At 61.3% G+C, this 27,935-nt stretch overlaps 5 protein-coding genes across 5 annotated transcripts, besides 1 other annotated feature; all 5 read right to left on the bottom strand.

The window, feature by feature from the left end:
- Positions 1-107: 107 nt before the first annotated feature.
- Positions 108-490: a repeat region.
- A 2,472-nt stretch (positions 491-2,962) lies between these two features.
- Positions 2,963-3,835, bottom strand: LPMP_080470 (hypothetical protein; the record flags this gene model as incomplete). The annotated part of the gene is made up of 1 exon (XM_010705876.1): positions 2,963-3,835. The coding sequence occupies one exon, from the start codon at positions 3,833-3,835 to the stop codon at positions 2,963-2,965; it is 873 nt and encodes a 290-aa protein (XP_010704178.1).
- Positions 3,836-5,217: 1,382 nt separating this feature from the next.
- On the bottom strand, positions 5,218-5,868 carry LPMP_080460 (signal peptidase type I, putative; the record flags this gene model as incomplete). The annotated part of the gene is made up of 1 exon (XM_010705875.1): positions 5,218-5,868. One exon carries the CDS (start codon positions 5,866-5,868, stop codon positions 5,218-5,220), a length of 651 nt encoding a protein of 216 aa, XP_010704177.1.
- Positions 5,869-6,906: 1,038 nt separating this feature from the next.
- LPMP_080450 (hypothetical protein) lies at positions 6,907-14,268 on the bottom strand (the record flags this gene model as incomplete). Its single annotated transcript, XM_010705874.1, has 1 exon — positions 6,907-14,268. One exon carries the CDS (start codon positions 14,266-14,268, stop codon positions 6,907-6,909), a length of 7,362 nt encoding a protein of 2,453 aa, XP_010704176.1.
- Positions 14,269-15,690: 1,422 nt separating this feature from the next.
- On the bottom strand, positions 15,691-18,483 carry LPMP_080440 (hypothetical protein; the record flags this gene model as incomplete). Its single annotated transcript, XM_010705873.1, has 1 exon — positions 15,691-18,483. The coding sequence occupies one exon, from the start codon at positions 18,481-18,483 to the stop codon at positions 15,691-15,693; it is 2,793 nt and encodes a 930-aa protein (XP_010704175.1).
- A 1,235-nt stretch (positions 18,484-19,718) lies between these two features.
- LPMP_080430 (hypothetical protein) lies at positions 19,719-25,682 on the bottom strand (the record flags this gene model as incomplete). The annotated part of the gene is made up of 1 exon (XM_010705872.1): positions 19,719-25,682. One exon carries the CDS (start codon positions 25,680-25,682, stop codon positions 19,719-19,721), a length of 5,964 nt encoding a protein of 1,987 aa, XP_010704174.1.
- Between the last annotated feature and the right edge of the window lie 2,253 nt (positions 25,683-27,935).

Raw genomic sequence — 27,935 nt, 5'->3', positions numbered from 1 at the left:
CGAGTGACGAGTAGCGAGTACGAGAGTAGGAGAGCGAGGGGTGAGGGGGGTGGGGTGGGGGGGGGATGGGGAGAGTGCAGGGGAAACGTTTTGTCTCGTTTCTTTTCCAATGTGCCCATTCTCTGCCATACTAGACGAACTCGAAAAACTGCACTCTACCCCCTCCCCAGCTTGTCACAGGCCCCATGGCGTGGGTGCCAAGCAGCCGTTGACACCCACGTGAGGGAGGCAGCGCTCTGCCTCTGTCCGCTTCCCGTGCTTCGTCAGCCGCTTCACACCCGTTCCAGCGCCACGCCATCCAGGACCTCACCGCGGACATCAGTGGCGAGAAAGTGCTCTGACCTCACCACGTGGTAGGGGGCTTGAGTCTGTCACCGCCAGATGGTGGTTCGGCAAGGGCAGGAAGAGGAGGGCTGCTTGGCCTCACCACACCCGGGGAGCGGGTGCTGGACCCTGAGACGCTACGCTGGGATGTCCTTGTCAGCCAGGGAGTGAAGAAGAGTCAATCGTGAGTCGAATGGTCGGTGAGCAGCACACGCCATCGACGTCGAGGTGCCCTCGTACCACTGGGGAATGTGCATGCCTACCTGTAACGGTGTGCCCATGCCTTGTGTGCGTGCACGCGTGCCTGTGCATATTACCACAACACGACTCATCTCTTTTGTGTTTGCTGCTGCGTTTTTTTTGTTTAATGGCGTCCGGGATGCACACGTTACCCCATCAAGCGCGGCCCTACGGCATCCAAGTAGACGCGCACGGGTCGCTTGAGTACACTTTGTGTTGGTCTAGGAGAGAGAGAGAGGCGCGCTGCTCAAGCGCAGGTCAGTGTGTAGGGTCGGTGTGGACGACGCGTTTCATTCTCGAATCCGTTAGATGTGTGGCCTCCCTCCCTCCCTCCTTCTGGTTGCCTTGGACGGTTCCAGCGCGTCGCAGGGCATCACTCCCTCGCTCTTCCAGTCTCCCTGCCTTCACCTCGACATGACGTGCGCGAAGATGTGACTTGAAGGTGAACGAGGGAGAAGGATGGAGGAAGAGGGGGCTGGGTGGTGGCGGGACTTCCATCACTAATGCAGCGAGCACAAACCAACCAACCAAAGACGGGAGAAAAAATATAAAACACACAACGAAGTCAAAAAATGACAGCGCCAGTGAATGGCTGAATTCAACAAATACACGAAGAATGTCAGGGTTGCAGAGAGCGAGGGGGGCAGCGAAACCATCCCCCCTACTCCGACGAGTTGCAACAGCCGTCTGCATAGTGTGTGCGTGTGGAGAGCGGCACAAGGGAACAAAGACATACAGAACGAGAAGTAAGAGAAGGTGAGAAGGAAACGAAAGTGCTGACGAGGCACAAAGGCTGGCAAACCCACACCTACTCTGGCCGACTTGCAAAAACATCTGCGACTCTGCTCCCCTCTTCAACTCGTAGGCAAGGGGTGGGGTGGGGGAGTCGTGAGTGAGTTGAGGGAAGACATAGCGATGGAGAGAAGCGAGCCCAATGAGTGACAAGAACTCCGCCATGACACAAAGATAACAGACCTGAGAAGCAATCAGGCGAAAAATGAAAGAACCCAAAGCACAAAGCTGGAGAACCTAAGGAGACAATGATGAGAGAGAGGGAGAGAGAGAGGCAGCGAGTCTGATGTTAGTCTCCCCCTTTACCACCCCCAGTCCACTGCAGGGATACACGGGTTAGCCAGTGTTACAGACAGACCCACTCAGAACATATCAATACACACACACACACACACACACACACACACACACACACACACACGTGTGCGTTGGCCTCTGCGTACCTGGACGGAGGAAAAGGGAGGTGGGGGGACTCTCCTGTTTCAGTTATCCCCGCCCGTCTGCTTCCCCTTCCACCACTTCCTCGAGCGGACTCCTGTGCAGGCGCATCTCCCCCTCCCCCCCCGTCCCTGCCCCAGCCCCAGTGTGAACACCTCAGTTTCCTATGCGCATAGACCCATGGAGGCGTACACACTCCTGCTCGTGTGCGGGGCATCCACTGACGTGCTCTCCACCCCTTCCCTACTCCCTCCTTCCCCCTTCAGCGCTGCGGCCCAGTGCACTGGACCAGTAGCTGACTGCCGGAAAAGGGGGAGGCAAGGGAGGGGGCGAGTGGGAGTGGTGTGAGGATGGTTGACTACACATCAAAGTAAAGCAACGCACAATGGCCGCCTGCCGCTCCTTCTCCTTTTGTTTTGTCTGCTGTCGGATGCCGGTGTCTCTTGACTTGTACCGATGCAACGGACACCCACACTCGCCCACACTTCCTCCTCCCCCCTCCCCCACACACACGTGCAGGAGGTAACGACAAACTGGGAAGCGGAGAAGAGAATGAGGGGCGTTATATATGGGCGAAGGATGAGGAGAGAGAAGACAGAGAGGAGGGAGGGAGGGAGAGGGGGAGACACACGCACGCACACGCAAGAGAGAGAAAGCGAGAAACAAACTTCCCTACGCCGTGACCGGTGACGGCGTGAGAGACTCAACCGAGGAGGACGAGGCGGCACACCGGCACACTCTGTCAATGTCTCTGCCCATATACGTGTGCGTGCTGAAGGAGATCACAAAGAATAAAAGAAGGGACCACACCCACACACTCTCTCTCCGCGCGCGCGCTCGTGTGTGTGTGCGCCTGAAAACAGCTGCAACACGAGAAACAGACGATCAAACGCACGCAGTGGAAAATACAACCGAGTAAGCAAAGTGTTAATGAGAAAGAAGGAGGAGGAGGTGGTGGAGGAGGGTGGGTATCCGCCAGGGATGCGTTGTCCGCGTATCGGAACTTCGTCAGTGCCTTATGTTTTCCCCAACTTCCCCCCCTCCCTCTCCCTTCTCCCCCCCCCCCCACCGCAGGGGGGGGGCGAAGGGTACCAGCCGCTGCTCTGCCCCCCCCCCTTTGTTTTGTTTTCCTCCTTCACGCGGTACTTCTCACTCTCGTTCGTATTTTCTACTCGAACGGATCGGCAACGCTGCGTTGCTCACCCTGGTGGCCATACGTGGAGCTCGACTTGAGTTTCTTCTCCGGCTCCACCATGATGAGGGGCTCGGTGATGCGCACCGGCGCCGGGCAACAGCAGCAGCAGCACATGGAGAAGGACACAACGGCGATCGTCAGCGCCATCAGGAGCAAGGCGGCGCGGCATCCTTGCGTGCACCGCTGGCGCATATACGGTTGGGGCGGTGGGCGGATGTACTCGTCGCATTGGGTGTAGTTCGGCAGGCATGTGACGAGGCCGCAGTTCTGGCGCGAATCTGCAGCAGTGCACATGGCCAGGCGGCACGAGCGGTACACATCGGTGATGTCGAACGGCTCACTGGGGCGGCTTCCGTGGGAAAGTATGTCGGCCATGATGTCCACCTCCGCCGTCGAGAGGCTCTGGCGCTCATTGACGTAGCGCGTGTAGAGCGCGTGATTCATGCACTTCCAGAATTTTGCGAAGCAGTCGTTGAGCACATTGCACGTCGTGTAGCCACTCTCCATCCAGCCAGAGCTGTTGCAATAGATACCGCTCGTCGTGATGTTCATGCTCGTGGCGGCACCTGTGCAAATACACCGCTCCTTCACGCAAGTCATGTAGGCCGGAGTCGTGTCGTAGGGCAACACACCATACAAATCTAAGATTGGCGGCAGGTACGCACTGCAGGATATGACAGTCGGATGCGGGTTAAGAATGTAGCACTCCTCCCTCGTGATGGGGCCGTCCGCGCGTGCCAGCCACACCCCAGAGAGCGACAAGAGGCTCTTGTCGTTGGTGAAGCACAGCGTGGTCGCCACCACGACGGCTGCCACGAGGAGCGGCGATCGAGTCACGGTGCGCATCGTTAATTCCGCAAACGGAACCACGACAGCAACAGCAGCGACGACAGGAAGAAGAAAGGCGTATGGGATGGGGGGGGGGGGCGGCCTAGTCAAGTGACGCAAGAAGCACAGCAGCGGAATAAATCGACAAAACAAGGAGGGCAGTTTCTCCTGTGAGCCCAGAAGTGTGTGTGTGTGTGTGTGCACGCGTGTACGTGAGACGTACGCGCGGTATGTCTACACCGCTGACGCTGCGTCTACGCGTGTGTGTGTGTGTGTGTGTGTGTGTGTGTGTGTGTGTAGGATGTGGCACTGCGCAGGAGGGGGGGAGAGAAGGAGAAAGAGAGGGGAAAGAAGTGTCATAGGGCGGCCGATAAACCAGCGCTGGTGTGCGTGTGTGTGTAGGCATGCCGTGATGATGCCCCCCTCCCTTCACCAAGACCTCACTAGAGGGCCGCTCTGTCCCTCCGCCCTGCGCCATGAAAGCCCTAGGCGTTTTATAAAAATCTGCAAGCGCGCCGGGATACTCACATGTGCGGTTCGGGTGGAGGTGGGGCTGCGAGAATAAGCTGAGGCAGGGTCTGGACGAGGTATCAGGTCGTGTGTGAAAGGACGGGGATATTGGTGGAAGGAATACCCGCTCCGCTAGCCCCCCCCCCGTCTCTCTCTCTCTTCCGCTACCCACCTTCTCGAGGTAACGATGGGGTACGTGTTGGTTAGTTGGCGACTTGTCTCGTCGTGCATCGGCACATGAATCGCACACCGGGCGAGGGAGGTGGAGAGACAGCGACCCGAGTGAGCGAAGAGAAGAAGGGGGAGGGAGGGGTACGCGCACAGCACGGCGGGACACGCTCTCCCCCTTTCCCCACCTGACTTTTCCCCAGAGCCCATCCAACAGAGCACTTGACAAGAGAGGCGCGCGCGGGTACATGCGCAAATACACCAAAGGGACCCCGCTCCTTCCTCTCCCCCCTCCCCCACACACACGGGGAAAAAGTGAACGGCCCCCTGGAGAGCAGCACCCTGACCCGCCGGCAGACGCCCAAGCCCGGCACTTTGCAGAGCACGGGTGGAGAGGAGGCAAAGTAGGAGAAGACTTGGAGAGCGCATGACACCAAGCCCGCACATGCAGGTATTGTGCATCGGCAGTGAACAATGGCACCGCCACCGTGGCGGCGCACCTCAGTTCGCCCTTTTTTTGTACTCCCGTCACTGGCAGAGACCCCCTCAGCGAGAGTGGGCTGAGTGCTTGCGTGCGCAGCATCAGCAATCCCCGGCTCAGAGACGCTCCGTCCCGACACTTTGCAGCAACCCTCTTCTTCTCTCTTGCTACGCTGCGCGCGCCTTCCCACCCCTTCCAGAGCTCCAGCAAGAGCAAAAGAAGCGGTCGGTGCCACTGCAACTTACAGCTCTTCGGGGGAGGTCAGCATCAAGAAGCCTATGACAGCCAACGCCAAGTATTTGATCAGCTTTGACTCATTAAACATAATTGTGATGTACCCCAGGCGTGGCATGTAGGCGTACGTCTTGCCGAGAATCATGTCCTCCTCCACCCACTCCCGCCCGCGACTGAAGAGAAAGCGGTCGTCATTGACGTTGTTGTCGCCCTTGGTCAGGTAGAACTTCTTGTGATCCTCAGCGCGCTCGTGGATGCGGAGTACTCGGTGCACTATCGGTATTTCATGCTCCGGCAACGTATAGACAATGATGTCACCCACCTCTACTGGGTACTCCGGTCGATGGTGCAGCAGGAGCACATCGCCGCGCTGGTAGCCAGGTTCCATGCTCCCGCTCAGCACCACGACGATGCTGGCCTCGCAGTTGGTGGCTATCGCCACGCTACGCCAGCCAAAGAAGATAATGCTCAATAAAATGCCAATATTTATGACTTGCTGAATGACATCGCGAGGGCGCAGCGACAGCAGCGTGTCGATGTGTTCACGCATGGCGTGTGTGTGTGTGTGTCTGTGCGAGGGGTGGCGATCGGAAGGGTGGGGGGAGGGAGAGGAGAGGAAAGAAAGACCTGGTGATGTGTGCAGCACACAGACGCGCATGGTTGCGACAGCGGTAGTGTGGAAGGCGGCGTGGGAAGAGGTGAATGTTGGGGGAGAGAGAGTTGGGTGTGACGACGAAGAGCATCGGGGTGACAGAGAGAGAGAAAGGGATGTGCGTGGCACACGTGAGAGGTGCGTGGAAAACAGAGCGGCGCTGACTGGGTCGACGATACACACGTACAGAGAACAGTCCACGCAAGCTCAGCTTCATGTACGTCTCTCTCTGTCCGCAGTTTCTGCTTCCTTGTTCCGACACATCTGCCCTTCCCGAACTCTTCACTTCACATATGCAAGCCAGAGAGAGAGAGCGAGGGAAAGAGGGGGAACGAGAGAGCAGTGATGCACGTTGCCCCTCCCTCCCTCCCCCCGCTCCGTAGGCACGCGTAGAGGTGTTCTATGCAGGTGCGTACGTGTTGGTGTGTAAACGTCTTGTCTGTCCGCCTGTTTTCGAGAGATAATGGAGCGCCCAAAAGAGGGCACGACGGAACCGCATGAGATGGGCGACACGCACCTCTACGCACACCAACAGAGGGAACCAGAGGAAGCGCCGGCACCGAGAGGCACGTCCCCCCCCCCCCCGCACCGCCTCTCCCCCCCAAAAAAAGCTGACAAGGATACCCAACACGTGTGTGTGCGCCCAGCTTACCCGAACACGATTACAGAGCGGACTTGTTGTGCGCAATGGAGATCAAAAGAGTCTTACGAAGTGAAAGAGGGGGGGGGGGAGGGGGGCTGTGAAGACGGGACGAGGCGGCCAACGTCCCTGACAAACCACACTCGCCAACGAAGTCCTCATCGACCCCCTCCTCCCCCTTCCCCCCACGCCTCCCTTCCGTCCCTCTTTCGTCTTTGTGTGTGTGTGTGTGTGTTTATTTTTTTTTCTTTCCTTCCATCACCCTGTCGCTTTCCCCGCCCTGGAAGAGAGGTAAGTGGCGGCCAAGACGAAATGCGCCCAAGACACTCGCACCGAGGAATGACTCGCAGAGTTATCAACTTTTCCTACTACACCCAAAAAGCGCACCGAGAGAGGCGCGCCAACTAGGCGACCCGGAAGATACTTCGGCTGCCGTCTGTCAGCGTTGGCTCAGCCTTCGCTTTCGCGGTAATACCGTCACTGGCACTACTGCTGTCCAGCACACCCGCCTCCTCCATGCGCAGCGCCGCCTGTTTCAGCAGCGACTTGCTCTCTGCGTTGCCGACGCACATGTACGCGAGGTCCGCAAACGTCATCTCCGACCGCGCCGTGCCGCCAATGCGCACACCGACGTGGTGGGCGATGGGCGGCCGCGTTACGGCTGGCAGGAAGTGCTGGCTGAGCACCTTTAGGAAGTCCGTGAAGAGAAAGTCCATGTCGCTACTGAAGGCAGTGAAGATGTGGATGTAGTGGTGCGCGACTTCGAAGAGTGCCGACGTGGCGGCGGCAAGGGCGGCTCGCTTAACGTGCGCGGGGACGGTGGTAGCCTTTGCCCATCCTCGAGTGCCGCCTTCGAGCCGGCGCGTTTGCTTGCGGCGTCGCCCGTCGCCCGGTGTCGCTGGCACGCCGCTTCCCGACTCCTCGGGGCTCTCTTCATCGACGCCCTCGGCGTCGTCGTCGGCGCCCTCAGTGCTGTCAACATCTGCATCGCCCTCGTTCGCCGTAGCCGCGTCCACATGCGCCGCCATCGCTGCCAGCCCACTCGCCAGCACGTTGAGCACACGGGGCGAGAACTCCTGCGACTCCATTCCGCGCATTACACACGTGAACAGCGCGCACATTAGTGGAGGCAGCATCGCTGGACGGGACCACAGCACCTGCTGGTGTGCCGAATGGCCCAGCCAGGTCTTGGTGAGCAGCAGGATAAGCTGCACCAGCTCGCCCTCGCGCAGCAGCGGCGTCGTCGATGCCTCCGCGCAGTGTGGCGCTCTGGAGCCCTCCAAGAGAGAGAGCAGCACCAGCCACACATTGTCGAGCAATTCCTGCGCGGCGCTACTGTTGACGCGAGGTTGTCTCACACCTCGGCATGCGATCAGTTGCTGCTGCGATGCCCAGGAGGCAATCAGCGCAGAGGCGTCAGACGCGCTTGATACGGCAGGGTGTGCGGCAACGGCGGCACAGACGCGGATGCACAGCGAGGAGAGAGATGGACTAGTACCACCGTGAGCCCCCACCGCCGCCAGCGACGCGGCAGAAGAGGACGGGGACGAGAGCCACACCAGCAGGTGCTGCGCGTGTGGCAGCAGCATCTCAGCTGGCAGACGTGGGCGGACAGAAAGCAAGTGCACGAGCAGCTCCGCCGCCGCCGGAGCTGCCACAGCGAAGGAGCTCGCGTCTGCGCTGGAACGAGGCGACGCTCTTGGAATAGTGCTAGTCAGTAGACTATTCACGTGTTCGTGGAAGAGCGGTGGTGCTCCTTCAGCAGTGAGGACGCGGAGCGTATTCGGCAACGCCCGCAGCATCGTCGCCACGCGGGTGTATGTGCTGGCGGTCCACGCCGCCGCTGCATCCCCTTCAACGCAGGCGTTCATGTCACAGTAGGCGCAGAGAAACTTCCTCATGCGCGCCTGCGAGTCATCCTGAAGTCCCTCGGTTGTCGCAGAGTCGTCTCTAAGGGTCGCCGAAACGCACTGAAGCTTCCACAAGAGCCATAGTGCACACACGCCTGCTTCCTCGCCAGCGCTTAACAGCCGCATCCACAATCGGTCGCATACGCGGCCCACATGCACATCGCTGCGTGCCGCTCCTTTGGTCGCTGTCGCCGTAATCCCGAAGAAGTCGGCTAGCTGACAGCGCAGGTTGTTGCCTGTCACACCACCGACTGCGTCGCTGCCGTCGTCGCCAGTCGTGCGAGAGAGAGCGAGCACTTCAGCTAAGAATGCGTCGACACCGCCTGAGAGGCTGCTGTGGTGCACCGTCGGCTCGCTGTCGCCATGGCTGCGGACACGCTTCGAGCCACCGCCGCTGCCTCCACCAGTACGACTACCGCTACCCTTGGACATCTGGTGCTGCTTGCTGCGAGCGCTCGACCACATACAAGTGAAGAGCTGGCGAAAGGTAACACACGCCTTCTGTAGCACGGCGGCGGATGCGTTACACTCACCCTCTGCTGTGTGGCTGAGATGCATCACAGTACACGCAATAGATCGCAGCTGGTCACACCACAGCTTCTCCACCGCCTCCAAAGCATCGGACGAAGCGACTGCCGCTGCCCTAGGAGCAGAAGAGACCGTGGCGCCGTTCGCCACGTCACCAGCGCCGCCGTTTGTCGTATCGCGCACTTGTCGCCGTTTCTCTCCTGGTGCGGTGGTGGCGGCGGATGCAATATGGACAAACAAACGATGCTCTGCGGGCGCCCCATCATGACCATTGAATTGCTCGAGAAACGCCGTCAACGCGACAGTAGTTGCCGCGCCGGTGGAGGCGCCGTTGCTCGACGCTATCGTAGCGCCGCGTGCATGAAATCCACTGGCGACGGCGTGCAGGAACACGACCGCTGGCGTCTGCATCAATGCATCAAGATTTCCGTCGGTTGTCCTGGCCCGCCACGATGCCTGCGCGGCGGCCACGCAGATCTGGTAGAGCAGCGCGAGCGTACTCATGCTAGCTCTGATTACAGCGGCGGCCGTAGCGAAGGTCAACGGCATGGCCACCGCCGCACTGTCACTGCAAAGTCCCGTCAGAGTGACGAGGCGCTTCGCAAAGGCAGGGGCGAAGAGTTGGATGCCTACGCCGCGCAGCTCATCCTCGAACGTCATGTCCTTCAAGGCGACAAACACCTCGTCTTCCTCTCCTTCGTTGACCGTTGTGGTGAGGGTGGACGCTGTCAGCGGGGCTGGCGCACTCAGGTCACTGAGCGAGGTCGCGGGCACCTTCAGTGCCTCAACGTAGGCCACGGACATGCCACAGCGCGACAGAGCCGGGGCTGTTGGGGGCGCTGCCGATGACGACGCGACCGCCGATTCCCTCGCCAACGTTAGCAGCACCCGGCGGAGCACACCCGCGGCGCGTGGCTCACTACGGAGCGTACACAGCAGTACCGATAGGAGCTGCCGCATGAGCAGTGCAAAGCTGTGCATCTCGGTAGAGCGATGAGGGGCCTGCGCTGGTGTCCCATCGGCGTCGCCAAGCCGCCCCTTCGCGTACTTCCGCCACACCCTCGCTACGTGCGTCACGGCGCACACTGTGTGCGCGACGACCGAGGGCCAGTACGGGTTATGGCCCACCACCGCGTACGCTGCCACGAGGGATGCCGTGAGAACCATCCACTGCCGCCGGGCTAGCTCGCGCCGCTGACGCGCGGACAAGGCCGCGCTCTTGCAGAATGTATCGCAGAGATCTTCAACGGGCAGCGACACAAGTGCGTCGACAAGCGCGCGCGTCACCGTCGCAGGGATGCACTGCAAACACCGCGACAGCCACGCCGGTGTCTCTGTCCTCTCGGCGGAAGAAACTGCGGCGGAGCGCAGGAGAAGCTCCATCATCGAGGCACGCGCATCCTTTTCCTTGCCAAGCGCCACCAAGCTGACCCACTCCTCCGAAGTCATTTGGTTCGCCAGCCACAGAGACACACCGGCCGGCCGCAGATGCGCTTTCGCAGCCGTGTCAAGCCTATCGTTGCCCAGGCAGTCCCATAGGTGCGCCACCATGTCACGAAGCTCCGCTTCAGGCCCTGCATGAGCTCCAAGGGCGACGGTCACTGTGCGCGCTAGCGACAGGCGCTGTAGTATAAGTGAAGGGGGAAGGAGTTCCAGCTGCAGCTGTCCCGGCACCGATGGCGAAGGTGCCACGACTTCGCTGTTGTTATACCACTCTGGGTGTGCCTGCAACAAGGGTTGTAACTCCGCCAGTGTCAGCGAGCCAACGAGGTTTCCCACGTGGCTCGTGAGCTGCCACAAGACATCCTCCAACATGCGGAGGTAGTCGTGCACATGCTGGGTGCCGAGGTCTTGCAGACAAAGAATGGTAACAGCACGGCATTGGCGGATCGTATATATGTGTTGAATCATCAGCAGACGCCTGTCGTGCAAGAGGTCACCATAAAGGTCCCTGGCCCTGGTTCCACTGTCCCACGCTGCTGCTGCTGCTGGGTCGACCCTCTGCAGCTCCTCCACGGCGGCCATGAAAGACGCGCTCAGCAACAGCTCCAGTTGCGCTGCATGCTCCAGTAACGCACTGGCAGAGACAGACGTCGGCACAACACCTGCGAGAAGCGCTTCCATGAGCTCCAGCGCCAGAAGCATGCGCTGCACTTGAGCGTCATCGTGGGTCCAGGGAGACGTTGCAGTAGACGCCGCCTCGCCTTGTTCCTCGTCCTGAGCACCGCTGCTGATTTTGCCGTTGCGAGTCTCCACAAGCTCCGCCGCAACGCTGCTCAGACGCCCCAGAAGGCTCTCGGGGTCTAATGACGTCCCGGCCGCTGCCATGACTGCCTGTCGTACTGAGGGATGCGAAAACATCGCACGCAACGAGCGGATGGAAGACGCCGTATCGCCGCTGCCATCCATGGCCACAGAGACGGCGGCCGCGGCGTCGGCGTTAGCAGCAAAGTCGCGCTGCTCGAGCAGGGCGTCGACTAGGCGCGGCAGGTCGTTGCTGCGGCCCAGACGAGCCGTAATGTCGCGCACAAAGGCTACTAACATACTCGACAAGGACGAGATCAACGGGGCGGGGCGGGGTGGCGTGGTCATCCCCGCTGAGGTGATCGCGGTGCGCGAGGCAAGACGGAGGATGGTGGAGAGGCTCATGTCCACCACCTGCGGCGCCACCTTCTCGTACGCTGTCAGGCACGTTGACAGAGCCGCCTCCACCGAAGCGCGTGTTGCAGGGTCGTCATTGAGGGTCAGCACCGCGCTTCCCACGGTGGCGTTGGCGAAAAGTTCTTCCTTGGTGCGATTGCCGTTGCTGTTGCCTCCGATGCTGCTGCTGCTGCCAACATCGCCGCTTTCACCATCATTGGCCCCGCTCACCTCGTGTGTGGGGCCGCGCGGTAGCTGCTGCTGCGACGGGGTGAGGTCGAGTAACGGGGCCACTACCTTGGCAAATAACAAGCCCAGACACTCGTAGCCCATCCCCTTGTTGTAGCGGATGTCCTGCGCGAGGTTGAAGAGTGGCTGCTGCTGTTCCTGACTGCTGTGGTGGCGGTTGGTGTGACATCGAGCGGCAGCGGCAGCAGCAGTCCCTGCTGTCATCTGCGTATTGTTGGCCAGAGACGCCTCCACGATGGCAAACATGCGTGCAATGCTGTTCCACGACACACTGCGCAGCCCGTAGCGGTCTAGCAGTTCTGCCGGGTAGGCCTCCATGAAGCGGTGGAGACCCAGAGTGAGCTGCTCCAGCAGAATGAGAGGCAGGTTTGTGTTGCCATCCTCAGATTCGTGCATCTGCCGAGCTGTGTCAGAGACGGCACCTTCGCCATCGCCGTCGGTGCCATCACGGGCACCAGCACCACCCGCCACAGAGTCAGCGGCAGCCGATGGCCGCAGTACCGAGATGAAGGAGAGATAGGAGGCAGTCGAGTGCTTGGAGAACGTCGAGAGAAGCGACACACGGCTGGCGAGAGATGTCAGACTGCTGCCAACGCTGGCGTCAGCGTGATCGACGTGGCGAGCGGTTTGGAAGGACGAGAGCGATGCTGTTTCGTCATCTCTGCTGACGCCACGGCGCTGCCGCTGGTGGTAGCCGCCAGTCGAGGACGCAGAGTCGGAGCCACCGCTCTGCACCGAAGATGCACCGCTGGACACCGAGGAGGGTCCATCGCCCGGCGCTTCGTCCAGAAGCAGCGCCTTCTGCCTTGCCCTCTCTTTCCGCTGCTGCCTGTGCGACGTCTTCTCGAGTCCGCGGCGCGCGCGGGACTGCTGCCGCAACACCAGCCGTCGCTGCTCCTGCGCGAAGGAAGCCCACGACTCATTTCGGCAGAAACTCTCGAAATAAAATGGTGCACTCACGCACCACTGCGCGAGCACGAGAGCCGCGCGAGCGTGCGTCACCTCTTCGTAGGCATCGATGGCCCGGGTGTTGCCAGCAGCGTCACCCGCCAGCAGCGACTCCACAAGCCCTGGGTCAGCCGGCGGCGTCGTAGCAAACGTGAACAGCGCGTACTCGGAGGCCTGGCGCACATTGTGCTGCATTAGCCGCAGCTCATCCTCGCGGAAGTACACCACGTAGCGAGTCGCGCGGTTGCACGCGGTGCTGGACAGAAGCTGACTCAGCCAGTACTGCACGTCATCGCAGGCACGGCTGAGCTGCGCCGCGAGCCCCTTCGAAAGGTCCGCGACCGCGCCGAGCGCGCCGTGCAGCAGGCTCAGGCGCTGGAAAAGAGAAAAGATGGAAAATAGGCTGGCAGCCCAAGAGGAGGTGGGTGAAGGCTGCTGGGTTCCTGCGAGTGAGCACCGCGCAGACACCTGGATGTAGCGACGAAGCAGACTCAGCAGCACCGGCACACGCGTCGTAGATACCTCATGTACCGCTGCTCCCTCCCCAGCTCTATTGACTGCGTCGTTTGTAGCGCGCTGGGGCTTCTCTGTGGTGGCTTCGCTGTTGCAACTGCTGTGCCTGTGCCGCTGCTGGAGTTGCTTGTGCTTGTTCGCGACAATTTTCAGAAGCGCCGCGCAGGGCCGGGTGTGGTAAAGGTGGCTGATGGGATAGCTTACCTGTACGCGCCGCAGCATCTGCGCCGTTGCAGTCACCAACACGAGCACCTGCGCAAGGATTGCCTTCCGCTGCTGCTCTTCATTGCTGACGCTGCCGGGCTGCAACTCCCCTCTTTCCGGTGTAGCAGCATTCGAACCGATCGAGACATCACCCAGCAGTAGGAGAGCAAGGTCGGTGCTGCTCGTGAGAAGATGCGCCACCGCCTTCGTGAAGTCATCTGACGAAGCATTGCTTCTCAGAGCACGGCTGCTTCCGATTGCTACTGTCATTTCCTTCAGCAGTGTCAGCAGCTCGAGCGCCTGTGCGTAGGGGACTGTGAAGATGAGAGAGGCAGCTGTGGCGCCGTCCTTACTGTTGCTGCTGCTGCTGCTGCTGCTGGTACTCATGCTCTCCGCTGCAGCCTTCTTCGCTTGTTGCCCTGTGCCAGCTGCTGTGAGCACTGCGCTGTCGTTCATGCTGATCACAGGCGCAGTCGCTACGTTGGTGTTGACTTCGAACAGGTGCTGCGTGGTGAGAGCCACCGCGAAGCTCACGGCGTACACGAGCGCTTCTGTGTAGCGCGCTGGTGCCTTCGAGGTATCCGAGATGCTGTCGGCGTCGCCGCCGCGAACGGCCTGCACCGCCTCCCTCCACGTGCTCAGCAGTGTAAGGGCATAAATGTTTGCTCTTCGCGCATCCTTGAGTGACGTGCTCACAAAATCCTCTACACTGTGCCGCTTCAGCCCGAGAGAGCCATACCGCTCCAGTCGCTGAATTGCCGCACAGGCGATCATCGTAGTCGCTGCCGACTGACCGACCAAGTGACGAGCCCAGGGAAGCAAAGAGCGGAAAGGAGACAGGGCAGATTAGAGGGGGGGAGGGGGAGGGGTGGGGAGATGGTCCTCTCCCCTTGTTCAGACGCGACACCCACCCACACGCACAGAGGGAGAGGGAGCTTTTTCTCCTCCGCTCGCGTTCTTCAGTGCTTGCCTGAGAGCCGCGTGTGTGCGGGCGGCGTGCAATTATGCGATTAACACCAAACAATAATTACAAATAAAAAAAATGAACACCGCACAACGAGAGAGGCAAACGTAAGTTCGATTCCCTTCACCCGTGCACTCGCTCCTCTACAGCAACGACGTCACTCCCTCTCGAAAAAACGCCGGCAACGTTAGCGGCATGAGGGCAGGGCAGGGCAGGGGGGGGGCAAACCGCCAGTGGTGGGATGGGGAATGACGCGCGCACACACACACACCGAGTGAAAGAGAGGGGAAGAGTGAGAGTTTCAGTGTTGGAAAAAGGGGGGATGTGCATGAGGGCGTGCGTAGAGGGGAGGACGCGCAGACGGCTGAGCGGGAAAGAGGGAAATCTCGTGGGCAAAGAACGCACTGCTGATGGGTAAAAGGAGCATCAGCGATGCATGCCGCCGGTGCTCAGAGTGAGGTGGGGCGGGAGAGACGGTCACTGGCCATACCACCGGCGTAGCAGTCCCGTCTTTCGGTTCTCCTCCGCCCCCTCCTCCGCTCCAACATTTCTGCGCCCCCCCCCGGCACGGTGACTTAGCGGTAAAAGACGAGAAAACAACGACTGTCCCTCCTCCGTGGCTCACTTTCAGCAAACTTTTGGACGCAGAAAGTCACGCCCACGTACCTCTACTCACGTGCCAGCCTTCAAGGCAAGAAGGGGAGGGAGAGGAGGGGGGGGTACAGACGCCGGCCCCCCCCCCCGCCTCTCGCCTCCTCTCCCTCGATGGACTTCATCTCTCCTTTGCTCTTGTGCGCTTTCTTCTTGTCTCTTTCCTCTGCTTTAGGTTATGGAGGGTGGGGGTACAGACGAGCACACCATCACATTCAACTTTATCCTCACCCACAGACTCGCCACAGGCAGGCCTACAGGGGGAGAGACCGGCGCCGCCTCCTCCCCCTCCCTCCCCGCTCCCGTTCAGCGAGCAAAAGAAAGCATACCCACCACTGTGCTGCTCTACACCCACGCAGGCAGACGTGCAAAGGAAGCTCGACAGGCAGACGGGAGGGGGAAGGGCGCCCCGTGCATCAACGCAGACGTAGAGACTCATCGGGCCACAATAACTCGCACTTCCTCACTCGCCCCACACGTGCTGCACGTCCTCACAAGCGAGGCATGGCACCCCTCCCTCCCCCCACATCACCTCCTTCGATCCTTGGCGAGCTGCAGAGACACCTTCGAGTGGAACGCTACTAATCTTCATAGACTGGCGTGTCAGCCACGGCGCGCTGGCGTGCCTCGACGCTTGTGCTGTACGGCAGCAACGCGCTATTGCCCTCCATAGGCAGGATGCCTGGCTGCAGCACAGCACCGGCACCAAGGACACCGACTGCGGATGCACCAGGCGCTCCCATTCGTGAGGTCGCCGCCGTGGAGAATAAGGTGCCTTGCTGCATCTGCCTCTCCAAATAGTGATCAACGCTCTTCTTGAGCCGCTGCTCAGTCACCTTGGTGAAGCGGGCTGCGATGTTGTTCGACTGTACGGCGAGAGACAGCCCCTGCCGCTCCGCCTCGGCACGCATGGCGCGATCCAGAAGCAGCCGGCACATCTCGCGGCACTGCTCGTCGCTCAGAGCCGCCGGCTTGCCGTGCTTACCGCGGCGGTAGAGGGTCAGCTGCTCCATGATGCTGCGCTTCGCGTTCGAGCGCCAGTCCGCGGATGCAGTGGCTGCGGCGCCGTTCTGGGTCCCTGTCGCCGTCGCGCCGCGCTTGCCAGAGGAACGGCCGTGGCGGTAGGGCTCATTGGCCTTGTCGTCCTCACCATTTCTGCTGTACGTCGAGGCCACAGAGGTGGCCCGAGACGTGTTCACAGATGACCCCTCCACCGATGAGAGCCCGCTCACGCTGCCGCGGCTGCTTCGACGATGGTGTGGGCGGCGCGAGCGCTGCTCGTAGTCGAATAGGTACGGGTACGAGCTCGGTGCCGCGCTGTGCGTGGAATAAGAGAGCGATCTGCCGTCCTCCGTGGGCACCGAGGCGTCCTCGCCGTCACGGCCGATAGACACAGAGCGACTGCCCACGCCAACGGCCTCGTCCACCGAATCTAGCACACCTGGCTCCAGCGTGCTGGCCGCGGCCAGGCCAGCATTTAACGGCACCGTCTCCAGCGTCACCGGTGCCTCCGTGTTGCAGCGCAGGCTGTGAAACTGAAAAAATGCCTCGCGCCGACGCACCGCGTTGGAGGCGTTCAAGCGGCTCTGCTGTTGGTTTTCCATCAAGTGCTGCTGCGCCGACAGCGGCAGTGCAGCAGCGGTGGACGACGACGAGGGAATGAACGCGGTGCTGACGCCGGTGAAGCTGTTCAGGTCGAGGAAAGAGGCGCCATCACGAGCGGCGACAGTCATGCGGTCAAACCACTTCGTAGCGTGGCTCCGCATACGTTCCTGCATCGTTGAGTATGCCTGTGAAATGTACGATGTGGGCCGGACTTTCTGTGCCTCTGCGCCGGCGTTTACGAGCAGCATCATGTCTCGCCCACGCTTCCACTTCTCCATCGGCTTCGGCACGGCGTAGAAGCCGGTCTTGCTGAGGCCACGCCTGCTGGACTTCATCTCTTCGTGCTGGCGACGCTGCTGGATGTACTTGCGCATCACCTCCGTACCGTCCTCGCGCGCTGTTACGGCGACTGCGCGCAGGTGCTCCAGCAGCGTGATGACGGACGTATCTTGAAAGGTGCGGGTGCGCCGCTGCACCGCACGTCGCGCCCGCACCGCAGCGTAGCGGTCAAATGCGGCGGTAGAGGCCGGTACCTGCTTGGAGACAAGCCGGCGAACCATATCGGCCACACTAAGCGGCTCGTTCAGCTTTTCGATTGCTTCCGACAGCGCATCCACCTCGTTGCTCCCAGCCGTTGACGTCTCCCCCTCCTCCTGCTGCTGCTGAAGGCGCTGCACCAGGACCGACTGAAGGTACACCCGCTCCGCTGCCTTGCGGCGCAGCTCCGCGTCAATCTCGCGCACAACCTCGCCCCCTTGTTTCGTCAGCAATAGCCCCTCGTTGGCCGCCTCCTGCGCCAGCTGCTGGTACTCGTAGTCGATCTCCATGAGGTAATCGTACGCGTAGGGGCACGACGTTGAGAGGCCTGGAATGTTGGGCGCCACCCGGCTCCAATTCAGCGCTGAGAGCGCCTGCCCCATACGGCGTCCCGTGCCGAGCCCGCGCTGCTGTCGCTGAGCACCGCTGGCAGTGTACCGACCAACTGCGTTGCCTTCTCGATTCTCGTCCTTGCCCTCCTCATCGGAGAAGAGCTCGGCTTCCAGCGCCGCCCACGCGCCATCATCACGCTCCTTCTTCGTGCGACTCCTCTTACCGCTGCTCGCCGGGGCATCGTCCCTTCCACTGGCCCAGCCGCCACCGCGCTCGCCCTTGTACTTGTTTTCGATTGCCGTCGCCGTGAGAAGCTCATCATCATCATCACCATCGTTGTCGTCACCGTCGGTCTCGTCGTCGAGGTCGCGGTGGTGCACCGTCGGCACGGACGTGACCTCCTCGCGCTCGCGCTTGATGGTCGCCTTGGCCGCCTTCTTCGCCTCCTTGGCCGCCTTCTTCTCGTTCTTCCGCTGCTTCTCCTCTTTATGACGCTGGCGGCTGCTGCTGCGGCGACCGTACAGATGGTCGCCATCATCGTCATCCGCGAGCAGGAAGGTGTCCGAGGGACCCCCTGCCTCGTTCTCGTGCTGCCACTCTTGTGCGTGTCGGTTCCCCACGGTGCTGTCGTCTTCGCTAGCCTGAAAGCCCTCGAGAATCTGCTGCGCCGTTGCCACACCAAGCGCGGCCGCCGGGTGCGATGCCTTGGCAGTATCCTGGGGGTCATAGGGGCTGAGGTCCACGTCAGGAACCATTACAGTGCTGTCAAGCCCGAGCAGGTATACAGCTGAGTAACCCTGCGGTAGCTCCGTCTCGGTAATCTCCTCTGCCGGAATGTGTAGCGCTGGCTGGTAGACGCCGTCATAGAGGGCCCATCGCAGCTTTGATGTGCCCGACATGGTCAAGGAAGAACGAGGAAGTGGTGGGGGTGGGATCGAGGACTGGGGAGAGGAGGAGGAAGGGAAGGAGGAATGGTGTGTATGAGCGTAGTTATATATATATATATATGTGTGTGTGTGTGTGCAGATCCACCCAGGCGTGACAGGCAGTGTGGCGGAGAGTGGGAGGATGGAAGGGGGGGGAGGAGTGCGGCAGAGGCATACAAGTAGAGAAGGAGACGTTGTTGGTGGAGGAGCGCGGCCACGCCGAGTCCACTGGCAGCTGCTCAAGCATTAGGTCTCTGCGGGCATGTGTCGCTGTAACACTTGGTGGGTGGTCGTATGGCCACGGTGATGGTGATGGGAGGCACAGGGCAGATAGGCGAGGCTATCCTCCTCCTCCTCGTCGTCGTGGGTTGGCCTTCTGCATACCGGCACGATAGACATCCCCAAGCTTTACTGACCGGTGACGTCACAGAGAAAGAGAGAGAGGCGGAGAGAGGTACACACTGCAGCGTGGTACTCGGCATTCGTCCTGTTCTCTCGTCGTGGTGGTTGCATGCTTCTCAGTTCCTTTCGGTGTTGCGGGCACGTGCCTGTTAAGCCACACACACACACACACACGCAGAACGCCACTACGCGACTGTTATGGCCCACACTCATGTGTGTCAATTCAAACGTGGACGGTACTAAACCACCATTTTTTCCACCTCTTGCCGTTGGGGGGAGGGGAGGGGGTCATGCCCCACCCTCTCCCCCTTTTCCAGTGTCGCCTCCACTACGCACGAGTGACGCTGTGTTGTGGCCCACCTTCTTACCTCGACGCCGCGCTTCCCCCTCCCCTTCCGCGCTCTCGAACTCCGCTTCGGAAGGACGCCGAGACAGTGACGTTGTCCCAACACGCGCGGTACAGCAAAGGGCGCCCCGCCCTCTCGTTCCTAGAACGCGCCGCCTACACCGGCCCTGATCGCGACCAGGCAAAACCAACAGCACAAACAGACGAAGCAGGAGAAGGCAAGGGGGATGGGTGGGGAGACTTGGAGGGGGGGAAGACAAGCGAGCCCGGCAGCGCTTTTGCCAGCATATCGTAAGACCCTCTTCCCCCCTAACACCAGAGAGACAAAGGCCGAGGGACTTCGTATCATTCGCCTCGCCTCACCTCACCTCTCCATGCCCCCCTCTTTTTCGCATAACGCCTGCGGACGAATTTCGGCGTTGCGCCGTAGATGGGCGTCGGCGATTGCCCCAGCGGGGTCCTACTGGCGGCGAACATCACCACCACCGCTGTTTCCGCCTCGGCGACGTGGTGATCGGTCACGGCGGCGACGGCGGCGGCGACGACGACTGCGAGAGTCGCCGTGGTTATCGTGGTTGCCATCATCACTGTAGGAGGCGTTGCTGCCGCTCTCCTCGCGGCGTCGGCGTCTTCGACCGCCGCTGCTGCCACGACCCTCGCGCTCGAGGCGGTGCCGTGATGACGAGGAGGGCTGGTGCTGGTGGTCACGGTCGCGCGAGGTTGAGGCTGGTGGCGACGCGGCTTTCTCCTCCGCAGCCTCTACCACCGCCGCGCTCTTTTCCATTACCTTGTCGACGTCGCTGTATGTGATCGGAATGAGCTTCACCACCGCCGCATCAATCGCAGCGTGCCGAGTGCGCTGATCCGTCATCCACGACTCCACATCCTTCTTCTCCACTCCGGCATCACGCGCCACCACCTCGAGATTCACCTTCCGCTGCTGCACAAACGCCTGCGGGGAGACGAAGTAGTGCTTCCGCGTCTTGGGGTGCACAAACAGAGGCGGTTGACTCGAGCCGCTACTTGGACACTTAAAGCCATACTGACCACGGGCGGAGTTGAGGTACACGGACCAGCCGCGGCTGAGCGCCGGATACGGCATTCCCACCGGAGGGTATGAGTTGGGTATTGCCTTGTGGAGTAGCTGATGCAACTGCTCCGACGTCAGTGCTGCCGCACCAGCATCACGACCGCGCTTCACGCCACTTGCCGAGGCAGCCTCCACGGTGACGGGGCCGGGACGACCCGCTACCCGGTACTTGACGTCCAGCAACTCCACCGTGGCGATGTCGAGGAACACATTCCGGCGGCGCTGATCCGATGCCCAGGCCTCCGCGTCCGCGGCAGTAAGTTCCGCCGGTGGTGGCAACCCGATCGCCGCTGCCTCTTCCGCATGCATGGCGTTGGCGCGGGTGCGCACCTGATCGAGCGTAGCACTCGGGGTGCTTACATCCGCTGCCGCCTCCTGCAGCAGTAAGGCTTGCGGGGTGACCAGGTGCTCCTTGCCATCCACAGGGTGCTTGTAGGTTGGTGCGGTGGCAGAGACTGCGGCGTCGACAGCCGCTGCGCCGTCTGTCGACGACGCTGGTACAGGGGGCTTGAAGTAGTAGTGGCCACACTCACGACTGGGCTGGCTCGTCCACCCCTCTGGCAACGCGGTAAAGGGGACTCCTGACGGTGGGTATGTGCGCATTGCTGCCGTCCACTCTTGCCGCCAGCGAGAGGCGATGCTCGTCTGACCGTTGGCGCCACCGGGACCGGGCGCCTTCGATGCCACTCGTGACGCCTGCGGTTGCTGTTGCTGAAGTTGAGTCCACCGCGCGTCGCGACGCGCTGGAGGTCGGTAGTAGAAGATGCTAGGGATGGCGGGTGCCTCTGCGCCACGCTTGCGCGGCGGGTGACCAGCGTTGTGGTCGCCCCTACCGCGGCAGCTGTTGCTACCATCATACCACTCCTCGAGTGTCGGCACTTGCAGCTGCAGTGCCGCGGATGGCTCGGCAGGGCTGAGGCGAGCAAGCACGGCCTCAAAGCGGGTAATGGGGACCTCGACGGCCAAGTACGCGTCGCGCAAGGCGGTGTAGACGTCGATGGTCTCCATGGCCTTGAGGGCGGTATCGAGGAGCTGCTCCGCCTCCGCCTCTCCAGCCGACGGTGTCTTCGTCGTGTTGCCACCGCTCTCGGTTTCCTGGCGTCGCTGCTGCTGCCACCGCGTGTGCTGCAGCTCCAGCAGCTTCAGGAATGTCCCGCAGAAGGCGGCTGTCTCACGACCGAGCACCGGGGCTGTGTGCGACCGGGAGAGCAGCACTGCACAGTAGTAGTAGTGGTCCCGCGTTAAGCACACCTCGCTGTTGGTGAGAGACGTCAGTGTCGGTGACGACGCGGACCGGCCACAGCACAACATGTGCAACGCCACCTTCGCGCCGTCACACACGTCCGCATTCACGTAGAGCCGCACCAGGGATCGGTAAAGCGCACCGTCAGGGCCCCAGAGCAGGGGGAGCGCACCACCATCCCCTGCCTGGTCATGGGCGTCAGCACTGCACACCGCCTCAGCGAACGCGGTCACGTAGTCGCATGCGTCGCTGCTGGCACGGCAGGCCTCTCGCTGCACGGTGGAGAGTGCTGCGAGAACGGCGTCCATCGTGCTCCCGATGGACGACACGAGATGCTTCATGGCGACTGTTCTTCTGCCACTTTCTTCCACACCCGCTACTGGCGCGCTCGCCCCACCACCGTCGCGCTTTGCTGCTGCTTTGTGGTGGGCGACGCGCAGAAGCCACTGTGCCAGCGGAAACCAGTGCGCCAGTACATGACGGACAAGGACGTTATCGGCCTGCGCATCGCGCCGCAGCGCTGTCGTAATGACGACTCGCACGACATTTTCGTCGAAGAGGTAGGCTGGGGCATACGGCAAGAAGCGACGGGAAAAGGCCTGGGGGTAGTGGAAGGCGAGCAGCATTGCCAGGTCGACGCCCGATGGAGTCCGAAGGAGGTAGGGAAGCAAGGCTGGCAGCTGCGTTTCAGCAGCGGCTTCCTCCGCGTCGGCCGACACTCCCCCTTTGTTGTGGTGCGCTGGAGTAGGCGGGGCGGGCATTGCGCTGCCGTCCGCGCTGCGCTGTTCCCACGCAGCGCGGACCGCCTCTGGGGACGCTGGCGACTCAGATGCGCCAATAGTCATTGTGGCGCCAATAAGCAGCGCACGTGCGACGCGGGCGCGGAAGACAGCTACCTCGGCTGCCTGCTCAACGGTCGTCGTGGTGGTCTTATGGAGCAGTCGACCAACGAGGCTGACGTTGCGGTGCAGAAAGCTGAGCAGCTCTTCGATCTCTGTCGTTGGGGCAGGCAGATTCGCGACAGCAGCGGCTGCTGCGTCAGGGAGGTGCTCGAGGACGCAGCTCGACTCCTCCAAGGTGCTCTGCATCTCCTGACCCGCCAGTGCCTCACCATCCAAGAGGAACGGCTGGGCTGAGGCATCAAAGGCCGTGGTCCATGTGGCGGGAAAGGCAGCCCGAATACGTTCCTCTAAGTCTGCCACAATTTCTGCTGCCTCGCGCACGTGCGGCGGCATCGGCATCGGCATCGGCTCGCCGTACCGCATCGGAGCGCCGCTGCCGCTGTCGGCGTAGCCCCATGGGGCCGCTGCGTGCGGGGGCTGTTGAAGGTAGCCGCTACCATCGCTGCCTGAGTAGTACGGGGGTAGGGTCGTGTCACAGTCCCCCAGCACGCCGCCTACAAGAGCACCACTTTCATAGGTGTTGAGTAGCAGCTGCTGCTGTTGCGGTGCGTCGCTGAAGACTGGCCAGTTGCTGCCATGGCTCTGCATGGCGCTGCCCCCCTCGCTGTCCTCCTGACCGAATGCGTTTCCAGGGACGTACTGAGAGTGAGGGGGTGGTGGGGCGGAGAAGAACCCCGTTGTCGCGTAGCCAGACGCTGTGCTGTTCGCCAGGCCCTCATCCATGGACCAAGAGAGCAGCATATCCTTCTCGTGCGAGGCTGGCGCTGTCGCCTCAAAGGACGACGGCGGTCGCTGCTGCTGTCTGTCCAACTCGCCATAGTCGCCCCCGAAGCCATCGCCCGTCCACGAAATCGAAGCCTGCTGCTGCTGCTGCTGCTGCTGAGAGTGCGGGATCACACCCTGTTCATCATCTACCTCGTCCACGAGCAGCGGATAGGCCGACGGAGCACCGCCACTAGCTGTGGCGGTGGCGGCCAAGGCGTCTGCAGCAGTACTGTGGGTGCTTCGGTCTATGTACGCATACGGCGGCGCTGCGTATGACGCAGAGTGCCGCTGCGCCACGTTCGGAGGCGGGTTGACGTGTGGCGGGGGAGCGGCACCGTGGTGCCCACCGTAGTACGAGTCTGGCTGCGCGTCACGACCACCTCCGCCGTAGGAGAGGGAGGACTGGTAGTACTGTGGTGGCTGCGGGTACCCGTACGTGCCCGCTTCCGGTGTGTACCCAGGCAGAGTGCCGTACGGTTCCCTGCCGTAGCCGCTGTGACCACCACCCCAGCCCGCCCCCGCCACCGACGGCGGAGGCGGGATGTATGGGCCGTTTTGCGAGCCAGGGTCTGGCGGCGCTGAAACTTCCTCACCGACACCACATCCACCCACAGTCGCTGTGGATGCCTCCATCGCCGCCTCCTTGGCCTTGCGTCCCTTCACTGCTGCGTCTTTTGCTTTCACTGCCGACGGTGTAGGCTCTGTGACGGCGTTGTATTGCCTGAGTAGCGCATCGACATCCTCGAGACCGTCTTCGTCGACGAAGGTGATGGCGGTTGCCACGGTGTTCGCCGTCGCTGCTGCAGTAGCTGTCGCGGCAGCTCTGCTACTGGCGGAGCCGTACCCGAGTGAGTCGGACGCCGCCGCCGAGGTGGAGTGCTGCTGCTGTGCGTGGCTTGCACGGGGACTCGAGCTGAAGATGTCGATCTCGTCAGCGGCGTTCGCGGCCCACGCAGGCGGTGGGCCTTCGCCAGTCCCCTCGTCGACACCGCCGTTCATGCCATCGTCCGAGTCGTCATCGACGCCGCCAGCGTCGGCGCCGCCGCCGCTGCCATCGTGCTCGCGCTTCGCCATACCCTTGCGCTGCAGCTCCGCTCGAATTTTCTCCTCGAGCTGCTGCTTCTGGATGTGGTACGGGATGCCTTTCTGCAGGAACTCATGTGGGCACTGCGCCATGGTCACCAATACGCCGTAGCGGCGGAACAGGTCAGACTGGAACTTGTAGGAGCAGAAGTAGTTCCACAGAAACGAGTACACCGTCTCTGGCCGCTTCACCGGCGCGTAGAAGACACCGGGCTCGTAGCCCTCGATGACATTGATGTCGACGGTGTTATACTGCCGTATCGGCTCCAGCAGGTATGTGACGTCGTCGGCCGAGATGCCTCTGCCGTCGTGCAGGGTCCGGCGGTAGTCGATCACCTGGAAGGTCGCGTTCGGAGGAAACTCGAAGACCGGCTTGCCATAGTACGCTCGGAGGCCCGCGGCCTGCAGCTCGGTCAGCACCCGCCCCGCCAGCCGCGTGTCCTTGCCGAGCGTCACTACCATCTGCAGCAGCTCTGTGCCCTTCTTCACAAAGCGCAGCTCCGTGATGGCGGTGGAGGCGTTTTGGTAGTTCAGCAGGTCAAACATGTATTGGACCATCTGTGCTGCGTACTCAGACGGCGTTGTGTTCTCCGGCAACATGCCCTTCAGCGAGATGGCAATGCACGAGGTGGGTCGGATCGGCTCGCGGTCCTGCACACGCTCGCGCCGCTGCGGGTAGAGGCGCAGCTCCGCAACGTTCGCCGGTAGGTCGAAGCGGATCTCACGCCAGTGCCGCGGCGGCACAAAATGCACGAGTCCGATGAGCTTTCGGTAATAGGCAAACACTTCTCTCGGGTCTGCGTCATCTGGTGGGGTGGGGATGTCATCGTACTGTTTCTGCTGCTGCAGCCGGCGGTTGTAGCGCTCCGCCCGCTCGCCATCGATGGGGCCGCGGTAGTCAGCAAACATGTGCGCCTCATCCTCCCCGTCGCCTTGGGTCTCACCACCCTGGGCGTACCCCTGTGGCGCCAACATCCCCACCTGCTGCTGCTGCTGCTGTGTGCTGCTCCCCTGGCCAAAATACGAGGCCACGCCGTAGGCGCCCGAATCCTCCGGCCCGTAGTCGCGGTATCCTTCAGCACTGCCTGCCACGGGGTCATCTGGCCCTTCCGCGCCAGCGCCAGCGCCCGACTCCGCACTGTGCCCGTACTCGTACCCTCGCTGCCCTGAATGATACAGCTGCTGGGCATCACGGACACCGTCTTCAGGAATCGACTGCGGGCCCGTCAATGGCTGCTCGTACTCCCGACCATCGTTCGCACAGTGTACATCCGCGCCACCGCTGCTGATGTCGCCGTCGACTCTTGGGGAGGCGTCAATTCGCTTATGAAGCTTGTACATGGCGCTCGTCACTGGATTACAGAGAGAGAGAGGAAAGGGAGCTGCGAGGGTGGAACGGGGATGGGATGAATTGATGTCCGCTTAATCCCTGCGCACGGCGAGGCAGAGACACACGCGTGATGGAAAGCCAACCACCACAAACAGGCAAGCAATGAGGAAGCGATGAAGGAACAATAAAGAGTGCCCGCTGGTCCACCACTCCGTCAAGAAGAGCACAAAATGGACGCGGAGGTGGTGTACACACACACACGCACCCCACCGTGTGAGCCGCCGCACGCTTGTGCTAGCGCGTAATTTAACGATGTGTATGTGTGCGTGGGTGTGTGTGTCAGGGGAGTTCACCGCGGCGATGTCGCTAAATCGTGTGATGTCAGTACACTTAGGACTTCTCGAATCAAAGGTGTGTGTACGAGTTGAGCTATCTGGGGAAGAGAGACGGACGGAGAGGTAGGCAGGCAGGCAGGCAGGCAGGCAGACACTCATACACCAGGGATGAGGGGGTGCATGTGTGAGGCAACCCGCGAGTGCATGTATATGGTGTGGGGTTCAAGTGACAGACAGGACGAAGGGAGGGAGGGAGGAAGGGAGTGGAGCGAACGCGAGCGCGTGTGAGTGTGTGACGGTTGTGAATCAGCGACAGCGGGAAGGATGAATGGGATAGTTGACGTGCCTCTGCACGGCGCTTTCTCGCCCTCTCTCACATTTTCTCGTCCTTCTCTTAGCTTGCCTGTCTGCACGGGTGTGATGCATTTCCTACACGCATTCTCCACCCCAACAAGCAAACACCCGTGCGCATGGCCGCATCTGCAGAAAGCCGGTAACGGAGAGAGGGAGCGAGGAGCACCCCAGTATAGGAAGGGAGGGGTGTGTGTGGAGGGCCTACCGTTGCACGTGAGCATCGAGCTGATGGGCGTTGCCATAGCACCGTCACCACGGCGTACCCCGCTACTGTCCACTCCTCGGTGGACACCATCACCCCTGCGAGAAGCGAGTTGGAATTGCACGCGTCCGGTTCTCTGTGCTCACGGAGCAGACGAAAAAAAAGCAAAATAAATAAATGAAAAAAAAAAATACGACGGAAATGGATGTGTGGTACGCGCGCAGGAGCTCTCGGGGTTTCGTATGAGGACGAAGCGTGCGTCGCTGAAGCGGTGCAGCTCAGCCTTCACACGAACCCCCCCTCTCAAGCCATATGCTCGCGTGAGCAATACGGCCATGCTAGTCGGCTCAAGTGTCCCTCTCGTTTACTCTTCCTATTTCGCCGGGTGCTCTCTGGTCTTTCCGTTGTCTTTGTATTTCATCTGTTTCTTCTCCCTGCTAGCTGCTGCTGCTGCTGCTTCGTGTGCGCGCGGGCTCCTTGCGTGACATCCTTCACAGTGCAGCACGGTGGCGAGAGAGAGAGAGAGAGAGAGGAGGGGGCAGGTGAGAAGAAGCGAAGAGACCACCAACAGTAAAAAAACCTCACAGGCCCACGCGGTCCCGTACTGGTCAACATTCAGTGCTCAGAGGCATTCGCATACACACCGTCATTGGCGCCGTAATGATTCGAAGGAAAGAGGGAGGAGGGGAGGGGAGGGGGAAGAACAAGCACAACGCCAAAAAATGAGGTCTACGCAACAGTCGCATCAGCCACACGGGTGGAAGGGATGAAAATATGGAACGAGTAGAAGTTTGTAGTGGTGCGAATCACAACCAAGGAGGTGAAGCACACACCCACACACCCAGACAGTTGCTCACGTTTGTGCGTGTGTTGCCCCCTTTTCTATGCTCGCTTCTCAGCTTCTTAGTTGCACTTAACTGGGGAGGAGGCTCATGTGGGAGGGGCATATGGAGATGGCACGTCCACGTGCTGCCCGTCTACATCATCATTATTGAGCTGACTCTAAAGGGAGAGGGTGATGAAGCGGAAGAGGCGGCGGGGCCGAGGTGAAAGGGAGGGGGAGAACAAGGAGATAGATCAACCACCATGCGGCACCGACAAGGTAATCCCCCAAGCCAAACAAACGGAGAGGATGGGCCACGCAGCGGGCACGTGGGGCGCAGCACGAAAAAATCACAGCGATGCACCTCTACGCACCTCTCGGCATCGTGTGAAGGGAAACGGACGACGCGTCGACCACCCAAGCAGGATACGGCAGTGGCGCTAATGCAAACTTAAGACGGAAGCAACGATACGCATGTGCGGCGCACGGTGTATGTGTGTGTGTGTGTGGGGGGGGGGGGGGGGGGAGGGGAGGGGGAGGGACGAGGAGG

Source organism: Leishmania panamensis (genome assembly GCF_000755165.1).
Source record: "Leishmania panamensis strain MHOM/PA/94/PSC-1 chromosome 8 sequence".
Classification (NCBI taxonomy): Eukaryota; Euglenozoa; class Kinetoplastea; order Trypanosomatida; family Trypanosomatidae; genus Leishmania; species Leishmania panamensis.
This window is presented reverse-complemented; position numbering and strand designations above follow the sequence as displayed.